This window comes from Anopheles coustani, chromosome 2, assembly GCF_943734705.1.
Source record: "Anopheles coustani chromosome 2, idAnoCousDA_361_x.2, whole genome shotgun sequence".
Lineage (NCBI taxonomy): Eukaryota > Metazoa > Arthropoda > Insecta > Diptera > Culicidae > Anopheles > Anopheles coustani.
In genome coordinates this window covers 70437430-70452612 of record NC_071289.1, presented here as the reverse complement: position 1 = coordinate 70452612, position 15183 = coordinate 70437430, and the positions used below count along the sequence as shown (strand labels likewise).

Here is a 15183-nt window from a genome sequence, read left to right as displayed (position 1 = left end):
TCAATCTCCGATAGCTCTCTTGGACAAACTCCCGGTTCTTGTGTCCGTTCCTCTGTTTCCCGAGGGTATGATTTATGGTTATGTCAGTTTTATTGATTTTAAATTGGTTAATGTTTTCATTCGATTACGAACACCATTTTCGTGGGTTTTTACTTTCGGTTTGTGGATCACTCTGGTAGAGTTACTTACCAGAGTTGTTTGTTTTTTGTTCCATACCATCTATAGACGACTTGCCCACCGGTTGGGGTGTTGCTGCCATTTGAAATCACCAACACGACCTTGACCAGTTGGTCGAAAAGATTACGCGGAGGGTTTTCCGAAATAGAAATGGCAAGAAATCAACAGCAAGGTTGATCCAGAAGGAGGTGACCACCTATCGGACACACAATAGGCAACACAGTTTTCTTCCTCCGAACGACACACCCACCACCGGGGCATATTAGCATCGGCAGCCAACATCTCGTTTGTCGTTTGCCGGGGCCGTCATCGCCGTCTCTTCCGTAGGCGCAGCGTGGAAAACATCCCCGAGCTCTGGTAAAACACACTCCCGGGAGGTAGAAAGGCAAAGGGAAGAAGTTGCAAGCCCGGGCAAGCCCGTTTCCTCCACGGTCACGGTCCGCAGAGGACGCGGCGTTCTTTCGTTCACGGTACACCGCACACCGATATGTAAACTTCAATTTATAATTTATATATATTTCTTGGCTATCGAAGTCGTGGGAAGCATTGCGTTGGTAGGGAGAGAGCGGTTGGTTGAGATTTCAGAAGGGAAATTGGCGGATGGACGGGGAACCTTCGGAGGTGAATCTTCATCAAACACTCGGTACCGAAGAGGGTTGGGGCGAGCTACTTCAGGTGGTCAAGTCTTGGAAGAAGTGGACAAAAAAGTTGACTCTTCTCCGGACGTTGCTGGGAGATTCCGTTAGGCAGTGTTGTGGGAAAGCCATCATTTTCATAAGATTCTTTTTTTTTTTGAGTGAGTACACTGTACATGTAAGTGATGTAAACGAGGCTTTGGGGGGAGTTGACCAGATACCGTCCGTCGATCGTAATGTTGATGTTTTCCTTTCGCGATGCGATGGGACGGTATGAAGAGAAAGATTGATATTGACGAAATAATAAGACGGCTACGACATGAAGTGAAGGAGGAACCATCCGCAATGTTGGATGAATTTCAATTAAAATGATCATCTGATCGTGGCAACAGTAATAATAGAAAAAAGTAATTAATCTATATGCAGTGTGAACTCCTCCTTCCCGAGAACCTGCACCAAACTAACGACATCCGGTGTGCAGAATCGTGTGTGTGAGTGCCGTGGCAAAGGCTTCCACCTCCGAGCGACCTTATCGTAAATCTTTGGCAATAAAAGTGGCATAAAATCGTGCTCCATTGCTCCTTGAATTAATTACCACCACTCGACTGGAGCGGTCGGTTTCACCGGTAACGTTTTATTTACACAGCAAATAGACACGCCGGTACTAATATACCTCTCATTAAAGATCACCGTGAGCTATGTGGTGCACCCTTCGGAATCGATCTACAGCGATCCAACCGACAGAAGGTTGCCTTGGGACTGATGGCATCGGTAGCGCGCGGGAGTCTCTTGCACAATGTCCAACGACGCCGACTGTAATACATCCCTTTACCACCAGCCATAACCAGCCCAGTAACCCTAAGCAAGGCAACATCAGGTACCTCCCAGAAGGGTTGTGCAATTTTTCCGACCAGGAGCCGACGACTACTGCATTGCCGCGTTGCAATTTAGCATACGTACGCCATATTAGTGAGTGCGCTGGTGTTGGTAAGGGTACTTTTTAGGGCCGATCCGGAGTGCGGTGGGTAATAAAAATAAAATAAGGTGGTAATGGCACCCCATCAATTATTCAAAATTTTCTTTACGCTTTCCCCCCCACCCAAAGGGAGGTGCGCATCGAGGGCGAATCGGACACGGGGAAAGGGGAGAACCTGTGTCCCGTTTTGTTTGGTCGTTCTGTTTCAGTGTTCTTCCTGGCCGGTACATCTTCCACCTTCTGTGGTTTTTCGTCCGCCCCGGGGAGCTCAGGGATGCTTCATCATCCAACTGGACAACAGGGTGTCGGTCGGTTCGGTTCTTCCGAGGGAAATATGTTCTCGCAAGACGATTGGCGCATCCTTCCAGTAAACATGGCAGCCGTGGGCAAAACCGTGGCCAACAGAACATACAGCTCGAGCGGTCCCGTCGACGACATCGAGGTCGTTCCGAAAAACCGCCGGACCCCGGAATTGGAGGCTGTCCCGGCTTGTGGTTCCGAGAAGTTGCCTCCGGCCTGCACAGAAGCCGGTCCAGATCCAGTGCGCCCGGGCGGGAACCTTGTTCCGACCGTTTTTGTTTAGTCTTCTTCGAAAGAGGTGGAGAAGATGGTGGTTCCTTGTACCGGCGGAACCATGGCCCAGGACCGTCCCAGAGATCCCCCGTTTTCGGTTGAGTGGCAAGGCGGAGGATGGCAAGTAAAATGTTCCGCATCTTTCCCCTCGGGGTACGGGTTAAGTTTCAGCCTTTTCGAACCGACGCCGATGCGGGGAGGGAAACGATAGTGAATCAAACGAATAAGAAAAAACCAAAGAGCGGGTTGTTTTATGGAGCTCACTCTTCACCTCTTGGATTGGAGGTTTAATGCCGACGGTGAGAGGGAGGCCGATCGAGCCTTTCCTGAATGAAACAAAACGGGCATCAGCATAAAACGTCAGTAAAACATTGATCAACATGTTGTTTCCTTCGGGTTTTTGTATGCCACGCAAGGTTGTGTGAACCGGTGGCAGCGGCGGCGGCGTGGAGAAACTCGTGGGAGCCTGGTATTATGGAAGCGGTGTTCTAGCTCCGGTCAGAAGTTACATATTTTATATGCAGTCCATAGTAGTAGTACCCTTCGTAGGTGGCTTTGTATACTGTGCTGCAGAGGTCCCACCAAAGCCAAACTGTAAGGATAGATGTGCCGGGGGAAAACACCGTTGTTCACATGATAAAAGCTTTCCGGTTGCCTGCTACTAGACTTCATCTAGGTTCTTATCATGGCGGTTGCGGTAGTGTTGCGCCTAGGAGGGAACTCTCCGCCCCCAAATATGCTGTGGTTGTTCAAGTATTTTTTTTGTGGATCATTTTTGAGGGTGGAAACTCCACAACTCCCGTGGAAAGATACACGCTGCGCATGTGCATAAACGAAAGTCGATACATTGAAGGCGGGAACTAGGTCTAGGAGCGAACTCCTGGGGTACACTCGCCACGGTGACATTATTTTCCCCGAGGGTTCCCCAAGGCACGGGCATGATTGATGTTTGTATCCGGCTACGAAGTTCTTAGTGTAGTACCCTCCCCATTTTGTACTCGAGGAAGTACAGGCACGAACAGGAGTCATCTCTGCAAATAGCGCACTGCAAAAGCACCGGCTGCGTGCGAGGACTCGCTCTTCACCCGAACGACATGGAAGCGACGTTTGCGTGCCACCGTCTCCGGTCACCGCCGTGTGTCACTGCCGATTGTAATCTTCCAAAACGAAACCTGCAAACCGCCAACGTTCCGCCCTCCCACCCCCAAGCGGTTTGGGGGGGAAATTCAAGAAGCACCGGTGAAACTACTACATCTAACTAACATGTGGCAGGGCGCCAGAGTCCTCCATCCAAACCACGCTCGGAATGGAGTGCACGAATATCCGAAGGGACCGCGAGCGGCTTTCCGAGCTGCTTTCGAAATGATAAATTAGTGGCAGGAAGTTCGTGGGGTGTTTTCCATGGAACGGGGGACTACCGCCGTGGAGCGAGGAGGTCTGGGTCTTGTATTGCACGTTACCTACCATAAGAGCCTAGGGTCAGTAGGTGGGAGGAAGAGGGCTAGAAGCGGTGTAGCATGGAACACGAGGCGTTTGACTCAAGGACAGGTCGACGTTTCGGCGCTCGGTGGAACCGTGACGGATGGGGTGGGAGGGGATCCAAGCTCTTTGATGGACAGCTCCACGGCTTTGGCGCTCGTGGCTGTGGGTTAAGTAATCGTATCGTTCGTTCCATCGCCTGAGTTGTGGCTGGACCACTGAAGTTGGTACGGAAATGTAGAGTGACACAAAACATGGCGCAGAAGATTTCCCAGCGACGGAAACGGGTCAAACGAGGATGGCAGGAGTAGGTCTATGCTGTTAGTGTGTGGCTTTGTGGGTTCAGCAAGGGATTGGATATAGCTTAAAGCTACTACTCCTTGGCTGGGAACTTAAAGTTTTGAAGTTTTTGAAGTTCTAAATCTTTGTCATATTTTGAATGTCTCTCAAGCGAACGAAAGATCTTTCGTGTTCCTTCCTGATGAGACCTCATGCGTATAGCTGATCTTCCCCGAAGTAGCTACTAATTGAATTATCATAGTAGTCCACGACGTTAATAGCACTCTCCAACTGATGGTGGAAACTCGCCTACTCTGCTGTGAAGGAAAGGCTACAGCATAAATCCCCCGCGGTCTAATGCGTCTATCCCGAACGGATAGGAACTTCCGAGGTTGTATATCTCTGGTCTGTCTAACCACGCCAACTCTGCGCTAGTAAATCCGTTCCATGCTAACCAGCTCTTCACACTCCACCATTTTCTCTCTCTCTCTCTCTCTCTAACTGGTCATGAAGGGCCGGAGCATTTGTTTGGTTTGTATCGCCATCCCAACACGAGTGCGCGTCTTGCTCTCTTTCGAAAGGCGGAAACATTTCATTAATCGCTGTTTATCAGTTTTAATTTTTATTTATGTTCGTCCACGCGGTGACGCAAAGTGCGTTCGCTGCGAGATGCGCCACTCAAACGGTGCTGGTAGTTGTTGGACCGTACCCCACCGGGTTTGGGTTTGGTTGTGCGCCTCCGTACGGGCGTCTTGGCTTGCGTTAGAATGTCGACGCAAAAACTGTGTCAGCGGTGACCGACGTCCAACGGCAACTGGATCGGATGGAGTCGTCCCCGGGAGAAGGACAGTGCAGTGACAAGCCGCTTGTTCCGTGCGTCGACGGCTGCTTTAATAATCCCTCCGTACTCAATTCCAAAATCTGAAGATCCTCTTTGATTTAGCCCCGGGAGCGTTCGAACTCGGGCATCCACTCCCGGTCCTCGCGAGCCGGCATATCGCGGCTTGTGGTCAATTGATTTAAATAACTCCCATGGGAGATTTTCCGTCCCCACCACCGCCCGGCCGGCCCGTCGGTGCTCGCGAGCGGATCGTCGCGCTGGTTCGGGCCGTTGTTGGCGTGCTCTAATCAGCTTTAATCAGCCGTGATTTACTGATGGAGAGTTATGTTTGGGTTTTATTTTTTGCTTCATGTTTTGTTTGTTCGATGTCCCAGGTTGTCGTCCGTTTGCTGGCTTCTGTTTTGGCTTAAAATTTTGCTATACGTTTTTTTTCTATTTTAAGCCAAATAGAATGTCCTGAACTTGAGCTATAAAAGCTTTTTTCATTTTTTTTTTACATTCAAAATATCCATGTATCTTTATTGAACCCTTCTTGTTCAACTTATTCGAATCAATAAAGTCCTCCAATGGCAATCGATCAACCAAACTGATCAGTTGTAGTACAGCCCACAGTTCGGAACAGAGTGTCCCTTTTCCACTCAACTTACACATTTTTCTCCCCTACCGGTACCTTGTTTCACACCGCAACTCGAAACCAACGACAACACCGACACATCGTTGCTCCAGTCTCGTGTTTATCCATAGCTCATTTAAATAATATTTCAATTAAAATGGAAAATTTATTCCCTCCAACCGCCAGCCCGGACCAGCCTGTGTACGCACATTTGCGCGACTAAGTTTGCGGCTAGTGGCGATTTTATCACAACACCGTCGGGATGCCCGAACGGTACATGGTGTCGTCGACGAGGTGACGAGGTGCAAAAGTCGAGGTTTGACCGGCATGTATCTCATAAATTCTGTACCCGTCCGAGCATAAGGATGGACTGAAATTGCGCCAATACTACTCTACGGACTACGCCGGGTGACAGTCTACTCTTTTTTCGTCCCTTTCCAAAAGCATGCAAATTAGCCTAAACTGCGTCGATGAACGGATCTAAATGTATGATGCACGCATGTGTTATTGATGAGGAAATATGTTTCCATGATAATTTCTGCCCGTCATAGGATACACTCCCGGTCGTTCGAATCGACATTCACATTCGAGCCATTAAAGGTGTTAAAAAACTCGTTACAAAATGTACTGTCCTCTTGTGAACCCATGGTAAAGGGTCAGTAAATTAATTTCGACTGAACCAGCCAAAAGGACGCATCGCCATAAATCATGTTTTTCTTCTCTACCGAAGTGAGCAATAAATGTCCAGAGCACATCAACGTATACCCGCCGTCGGTCCGATGGTTCCATCGATGCAGTTCGAGTGCCGTGACGACCTTGTAACGATTAAAAAAGCATAATCATAAACAGGAGCTCGAGAGAAAGGGAATGGGGGGAAAAAAAGAAAACCAACAACAAACCATCACAATGATCCTCCTAAACAACAATAAAAGCGCTAGCATATACACGTATACTTTTAATTATCGGGTACGAGATGGTTTGCTTCCCGTTTGGCTTCGCCCTTCGTCGAGTCACGCTTCAAACCGAGCGAGTGGTGTGTTGAATATTCCATCAGCAGCATTATTGCTTTCTTATCCAGCGAAAAGCACCGCTACTGTATCACTTAAAGTTTTGGTTTTTTTTAAATTTTCACATTTTACTTTTAGTAAAAGGATGTAGCTTGAATATACAAACAATTAAAGGTATCTCACATTTGGGGTTGATTTGGTGCGTTTGTTCACAGACCAACATAGAATCCAAAGGACATTCATTTGATTAACTTAAAAAGGTTTTTAATGTTGGTGTTTGAACTGCATTGGATTTACATTGCATTTTTTTTTCTATCCCTATCTCAAAGACCCGAACACTCCTTTGAAACATATAATTAGAGTTATGAAGTTTTGAGATTTTCTGCTCCTATAGACTCTTAATGTTATTGAAATAGAGATTTGACAAAATGTTTCGTTTTTTTTTTTGAAGAAAATAATTTAATTAGTTTAACATTAAATTACATGGTTAAGCATCAGCTTTACTAGATCTAACTTACAAAAACATCCAAAGATATCAAGTACACATTGAACAAGCGATTTATAGATTTGTGGATGATCTTTTTGATGAAGATCTGCAGATGAAAATTTATCTACTCCAGTTTTCATGTGTAGTTGATGATGATGATGATGATGAGTCCCACCTCTTACCCCAACACAGGTTTGAGAATGGCGGAGTTATCATAAGATATTTGTAAGCAATATCCAAGGCAAATCACGAAGTGGTGGGATCAAAGTGACCCTTCACGAAAAAGACCAGTCAGCTCTCTTTTCCTTGCGTACAGCGGTTAGCACAACTTCCATAAGACAGGAGTCGTGGAACCGCTCTCCGGAGTGCACGGCCAAAAAATGCTCTCTCCTATTCGTGTAGCCGGTATCTCCCTTATCCAACATATGGAGGGGAGTTACCACTTTCCAGGATTGGCAAATTAAGCAAACCTTATCCGCGAAACAGTTGGTCACGTCGAAAATATCATCAATGGATGAATTCGAGGCGCCTGCCACGTGATTGCACAAGAGCGACTGATGCAGTTCCTACAGAAAGATCAACTTCAAATTTCCACTTTTACGCGCGCGTGTCTCAAAGATATGTTGTTCCATTTTTTTTTTATTTACATTTAAATTTGCAAAACAAAAATCTCATCATCATCATCTGTGAGATCGTGATGACAAGTGCGATGCTTACAAACATTAAATTTTCACAATAGACAACTACGAGACATTGCACATTCTACTGGGTGCTACTTAACAACCTGCTTAACGTACACGGCACACAAGCGCTTGAACTCGCGAACGTTTGCAGCCTCGGCAATCTCTCTAGGCATGCTGTTATACCATTGTATACCTTTACAAAACAAAGAATTTCTGGCAAATACTGTTGAAAAGTTCGACGTTCTAGGATCATGAGCCCTTCGAGTGTTGTACCGGTGAACGTCAGAACCCCTAACTACTCTTTCTCCAAGGTACCCCGGTAACAAGCCCCTCAGGAGTTTGAATATTAGTATCATAGTCTGATACACTATCCGCTGCTCTACCGACATCCATTGCAGAACATCCAGCATAACAGCAGACGGCGTGTACCGACTACAACACAACACTAACCTCATTACCCTATTTTGCACTTTTTGCAACCTTTTGAGCTGTGTCCGATTGCCGAGGAACAATATTGATGGACAAAAATCAAAATGTGGTGAGATAATGGATTTGTAGAGGTGAACTTTCCCAAAAAAATTTAGGTTGTTCCCCAGTCTACTTAACACCCCACACTTCTTTGCCACCTTAGCGATGACCCCATCAATATGTGCACTGAATGTAAGTCCGTCGTCAAGAATGACTCCCAAATATTTCACCTGGGAGACTCGGTCAATTGGTTCCGTGTTGATGGCAATGGAAAGCTGGCCGATCCACTCCCTCCTCGACATCACCATGTAGTGTGTTTTACTAATGTTTAATGCGAGTTTCTTGTATTTCAACCAGCCATCCAGAGCCACCAAGTCTGCATTTAAAAGGGACTCTGCCTGTTTCACGTCCTTTCGCGATATAAATATTACTGTGTCATCAGCAAAAAGATTTATCTCGCAGGAACGTAAGACCTGCTTCATGTCATTTATATACATGATAAACAAAATTGGTCCAAGAACACTTCCTTGTGGAACCCCAAGGGTGTTTTCAATGGGATCTGAAACAGATTTTTTGAAAATTGTCCTCTGGGTTCTACCTGTCAGATAATCGCTGAACCAACTGAGTTCCTTCCCCTCAATACCGAATCGTCGAAGTGTTGTGAGCAACAAGGGTCTCGATATTGTTTCAAATGCCCGCTTTAGATCCAAGAAAACTGCAAGCACCGGCTGTCCACTGTCCATCAACCCCTTCCACTTCGCAAGCACCAGGTTCAGTGCAGTTTCACAGGAATGTCCTTCCCGATATCCCGACTGCTCCCGGGCCAGCAGTCCGGTCTGGTCCAGGTATTGCACCAATTGGTCTTTGATAACAACCTCCAGGACCTTTTCGACAGTGTGAAGCATGTTGATGGGGCGGAACTCTTCCGCTTTGATAGCTCCAGTCAGCTTTGGAATAGGTACAACCAATGACTCCTTCCATGTCTCCGGAAAAACACCCCTCTCCATCGATTGGTTAATCAAATCCAGGAGCGTCTCCCCCGCTACATGAAAGCAATCCTGCAAAGTTTTTGCATTTACATTCCCTATTCCTGCCGTTTTGGTCAGGTCAAAACATATCTGCCTAAGCTTGCTCATGTCTATTGGTTGAAAAGAAAATCTATGCCTGGGAGCATCAACTTGTCTCAGCTCGACTGGTTCGTCTACCGTCGGAATGTTGCTGTTAACAAGTGTGACGCTATTCACAAAAAAGTTGTTGAACCCTGCTGCGATCACCGCCTCATCGGACTCGAAATTATCGAATTTCACACATGAAGCTGTATTCTCGTCGGGTTTCAACATGCTTTTAAGAAGTTTCCAAAGTTCCCTACTATTACCCTGATGCTTGCTAATTTCCCTATTGAAGTATTCCTCACGAGTAGTTTTTAAAGACCTACTGTACTCGTTTCTTAGCTTAGTGTACTCACACCAATGTGAAGCCAGATTAGTCCGAACAAATTTTTTGTACACTTTGTCTCTTTTCCGCTTTAGACGTTCCAGAGCCAACGTATACCATCTGCCAGAGTATCTAGTCTCCACGGTCCTTTCATAAACTAAACTATTCATAGCACTCTCTAGTGTATCCTTCAATAGATCTGCAGCTTCATGGAAATTTGTAGTTTCCCTCTGTAGACCCAAAGTGACTGCCTGACAAAGACCCTCTTTAGAGTACCTATTCCAGCATTTAACTTGTTTTTGAACTGTCCTGAAACGTTCATCATTCAAGTTTAAAAGCAAAGTTTCATGATCAGATATTTTTGCACAAGCATCTGTTACCACGCTAATTGAGTCTGTGTTGCAGTACACATGGTCAATCAATGTCCTGCTATTGTTCGTAATACGGGTAGCTGCACTAACCTTCTGCTTCAGGCACACCGAGTCCATAAGTTTCTTCAATTTTTCGGACCTCACATCATTGAACCAATCAATGTTGAAGTCCCCAACCAAGACATTACGCTTGCCAAAATCTAGAAATCTGTCTAACCAGTCCTCCAGAATTTCGACAAATCGTGAGTCACTTGAACTAGGTGAGTGATACAGAACGCCATAGTTTGCAGCCGCCATGCCTCGAGTCACAGTAAACCCCAAAAACCAGTTGCCTTCCAGCGACTCGTTTAGAATCACCTTCAAGGCAACCGAGTTCCCAGCATAAACTGCAACCCCCCCTGTGTGTCGTGAGTGGGACAAACAGGACACGGCCCTGTACCCCGGTATACTAAACTGATCAAATGCTTCGCACTCCGTTATATGCGTCTCAGATAGAAGGACCAACGCGGGTTGCATCCTTTCTACCGAGTCGCGTAACAGAACATAGCTTGACGATAGGCCAGCGACATTGCAATACATGATTTCATATCGCTGTCCTATCCCCAGCAATCTCTGCTATTGGGAATGCTTAGCAATCTTTGATACCTGTTTTTTGTATATGGGGCACTCGCTACTAAAAGCAGCATGTTCCGTGCTCCCCCTTGAACCCGCCAACACGCAGTTCACACATTTTAAGGCCGCCGACTTACATTCCGACGTCCTGTGTGCACCACTGCACCTAGAGCAGGCTTCCTCCTTATTGCACTCGGTGCTCTTGTGCCCAAACTGCCCGCACCGGAAACATCGCAATACATGAACAGAAGTGCTTATCGCACAACTGTCAAAACCTATTTTGACCTTTTTGAGGTCCTCTAGACATTGTGCCGATTCCTTGTCTACATCGATTACGACATTGTACTTCTGGTACTTGTAGAACCTACTTTCGTACATTCCAACAAGCTCCAGTGTCGCAAACGGGATCCCTGCATTCTGTTCCTTCAGAAGTGCTATCACATCCTCACCAGAATACTTCTCCGTCATTCCCATTATCCTTACTCTGGACAACGGTAAACGAACGGAATAAGCATCCCCGAGTTTGGACTGCACCTCCTTGCTAACTTCATCTAACGCGGATGCAGGACACTGTACAAAAACCTGACCTTTTCTACCATTACGGAAGTCCGAAACCTGCTGCTTCCTCGGATCCAAACGGGCGCGTAGATCAACTCTTGTCTTGTCGCAAGATTGATCCACCTTCGGTACAATTACTAAAGACTTGGAGAGTTTTTGCTCTGCCACTTTAGCCACGTCTTTTTTACCTATTTTGGGCCCAGAGCCAGCCTCCTTCACAACACTCTTGGTTGCTGTGGGCTTGGTATTAGCTCTTCCCACGTCAAAATTACTAATAATAGTTTGAACCTTATTTTTCAAACTATTATCTGCCCCACTTTTTTTGGCCACTACTGTAGCAAAGCTCTCACTCCCCTTCTCCTTAGCACTCACCGGCGAAGGCTTCTCAATGATAACCTTCGGTACAGGAGGGGCTCTCAATGTAGTGGTGGTGGCATCGCGCAAAGTTGATGTAACTTGGCGCTTTACCGCCTCATACACTTCTTTTTTCATTCCTTCCAGTCCCTTCTTAACAGCACTCTCAATCAGTGCACACAATTTTAAATCTGCTGCTTGTAGGGCTTGGGATTGCTCTCCGCTTGACGGTCGGCTTTCTCCCACCACTACATCCTGCATGCCCGGTTTCTTATTGCAAGCGATACAAGTATCGCACATAAACACAACATTTTTTGACTTTTTAACCGCCTTTGCAGCCGATTTAGTCAGATCGGCGCACAGGTGGTGAAAATGACCGCCGCAATCATTGCAGACGATCGGGTCATCGCTAGTTGAAACGACCACGGAGCATTTTTTACACTCCATGGCCGTAAAACAAAATCCGAGCAAAAACGCACGCAAATAAACAAACACCGTATACGTACCGCCCGCTCCACACGCTGCCGTCTCACCCACACGAAACACAAATTACTCGTTTGGCCGGTTAGACCACTACAAGCACACCGTTACGATAACCGGCGATATGGATACCGCTCCAGCTAACGCCACTGATAAGCGACGCCGCCAAGAACAAAACCAACCGCTATCACCGAACGATGCACCATGAACAAAAACAAACTCTACCAAACACTAAACAGACACTTCGGACACATTTGCACAGCGAAAACAAATGTTAAATCTGCCCTCGACTGAGCAAAAATATCCGAAAACGTAGAGCACTTCTAAAACACGCACTGCACTGTCAACAGTCACTCATAACAGTTTAGATCATGGACTTCGTCTGAGGTTTCAGAATATGAAGGATTTTTTGTTTTGCAAATTTATCTTATCCACCTTTGATTTGTTCAAATAAAATACCGATTTTCTCGTTTGTATTTTCAAGGAAAATTGATTTCCACCACTTAACGAACGCGTTCATGTGAAACATACTTTTTCTTACAGCGGCACATCGCGCGACATACATGTGTCGCGTGACACCGACGGAACCGTTTGAACCAATCGTTAACTGTTTCCCTTCGTTTTCTCGTTTTTTTTCTCTCTCTCCACCGGCAGGTTAAGATCTGGTTTCAGAACCGACGGTCGAAGTACAAGAAAATGATGAAAGCCGCCCAGGCACCGGGCGTCGGCGGAGGACTTCCATTGGGTGGACCGAACCAGGGCGGGCACAGTCCGTCGCAGCATCAGAACATGCATCAAGGTAAGGGAAGGAAAACTTGGCCCGGGCCGGAAATCTATTTGCCCGCCGGGGCCGGCGCCGAAAAGCTAACGCCGGTCGTTCGGTCGATTCAAGTCCACCCGAACCTAACCTGGGTCACCAAAGCCGAAAAGCCGAAAGTAAATTAGGATATAATTATAGCTTCCATTCCGGGCGGCCCCAGGTTCCCGGTTCTCGGGCTTTCGGTTGAACTAATAATTGGGCCGTGCGATCGCGAGCTCCCGTTACGCTCCAGATGCTGCCATTCGTATGGCTGCACTGAGGCAAAGGACGACCCCTGTTCTAATCGACATGCCTGTGTCCTTTTTCTTTTCCCTCCGCGCGCAGGACCCGGTGGAGGATCGAGCAGTGGATCGCCGTCGCATTTCCTACCTCCCGGACACAGTCCAACGCCGTCGAGTACGCCCGTCTCGGAGCTGTCACCTGGTAAGTAGCATCTTCGTCCCGCGGCGCCACCCTCGCTGCATTCCCCCCACCCATACGTACGCTGAAGACTAATAGCGCTATTCGCTCTCTACCGGCCGCATTCCAGGTCTTAGTCCGCCCTCGCAAGCACCCTGGGAGCAGAAACCGCCGCCGCATTGGGCCGACCACAAACCACCGCAGATGGCACCGCAGCCCAACCACGCACCCCCGCAACCGACCCACGCACCGCAGATGGGCGGCTACGTACCTCAGTACTGGTATCAGCCGGAAACGAACCCGTCTCTTTTAACGTGAGTAGCCGCCATTTTCTTATTGACATATTTTGCGTGAATTATTTTATCTGAACCAAAAACAGTTTTATTTCGTCTCATTAGACAATTTTTTTACTGCGTAACTCAAACGTAACCTTTTTTTTCTCCGTTCCTCTCTTCCCTACAGAGTGTGGCCAGCGGTTTAACAAAGCGAGAATGTAAATTATAATTTTAACTATTCCTAGTGCTTAAGGCGGTAAGAGATAAGCTCGCTATAGCGATTAGAAACAAATGTCCGTTGTGTGTTTGTGTGTGTGTTTGTTTGTCGCGTGGACGAGCGGGCGGCACACAACCTTTCCACACACACACACACACACACACAAAGAAATACAAAGACGAGACGTACATCTGTGCATCTCTGTGTCCAGGACCGTAGCGCCCAAGTGAAGGCAGGAAAGCAACATCCTATTTTTTAATCGGCACGTGATCTGTTCGTTTTATAACATTAGAAAATTAAAGATGAAAGGGCGGGGAAAAATAGCTAAAAAACCCAGTTTGCGATGTGCGTGTTGATGAGAGTGTGTGTTGTCTCTGTCTGTCTGTATGTGCGTGTGTATGTGTGCGTTTGTACGTGAACAATTGGTTCATTGTTTTATCATTTGGTTTAGTTCCAGCTCGCGCCAGCCGGCAGTTGCGAAATGGTGCTCTGGGTGGGGTTAAATTTTTCGCAACCCCTTACCCTAACAACCGGCAACGAAAAGCTGCGAAAAGCCCGCGACAATTTTCCTTGTGTGTAAGCCCCAGTGTAGAAAATTCGATCACGCGCCAACCAAGAAAAGTGCGCACTGGTGTTGTTCGCATAGCAGCCAGCCCTATCCCTCGATCTTACGGATTCTCGATACAAATGGATCAAGTTCTGTGCAATATTTCTTAGGGACGAAATCATGTCCGCATGTTTCCCGCTCGCGGTAGGAAGAGGAACGTTGGGTTCGCGCAATTCGCTTAGATATAAACAAAACACAAAAAAAAACTGTAAAATCTCTGCGATCCTCGTCAACATTCGTTAATTTTAAAAATCCTACCAAGTACCAGCTACTTAACGTCTCAATCATTCCTTCCGCGTTGACGAACGCGAGAGATGGATTCCCGGGAAGGTTCGGGGGAGTATTGTAATGCGAAATTGTCTTTCGTTCGATCATTCGTCAAGCCCCCATGTACAAACGAATTTAGAAAAGGCACTCGCTTGAAAGTTGAGTTGAGAGCCAAAGTTTTAACTTTTAAAATTGATTAAAATCGCAAGCATACCCAACATTTGGAAAGGAACGAATTAATTTACACCACCAGCACACAAATCGAACGAATAGTCCACCCCTCCCCCCGACTAAGACGTCATCCGTAGAGCTTTGATGAACCACAACCCTTAACGAAAAGAAGACATCTCAAAAGTTGCATTTTAAAGTAGTCGCTTGCTAAAAATGAATAAAATTGCCACAGTTCGAGTTCGCAGGAGTCCGCAACACATCAGCCATTAAAGTTCAACCGATGTAAAGTTAGCGTAAGGCGTTAGTGACGACCCCCCCGAGTTTGGCGTTTGGTTTTAAGGTGAGCAACGAATTTATCGAACCCATCCTTTTCGTATTTTATTTGAATTGTGTTCCTTTT

The 15183-nt window shown here is 46.7% G+C and overlaps 1 protein-coding gene across 1 annotated transcript in view; it reads left to right on the top strand.

Annotated features, from left to right (window-relative positions):
- Window positions 1–14799, top strand: part of LOC131266606 (homeotic protein distal-less) — a 59604-nt gene extending 44805 nt beyond the window's left edge. The window contains exons 4-7 of the mRNA XM_058269197.1: window positions 12682–12826; window positions 13172–13270; window positions 13377–13560; window positions 13709–14799. Of these exons, the coding sequence (XP_058125180.1) occupies window positions 12682–12826; window positions 13172–13270; window positions 13377–13560; window positions 13709–13727 (447 nt within the window). The 3' untranslated portion in view covers window positions 13728–14799. The remainder of the gene's footprint in view (window positions 1–12681; window positions 12827–13171; window positions 13271–13376; window positions 13561–13708) is intronic.
- The last annotated feature ends 384 nt before the right edge of the window (window positions 14800–15183 follow it).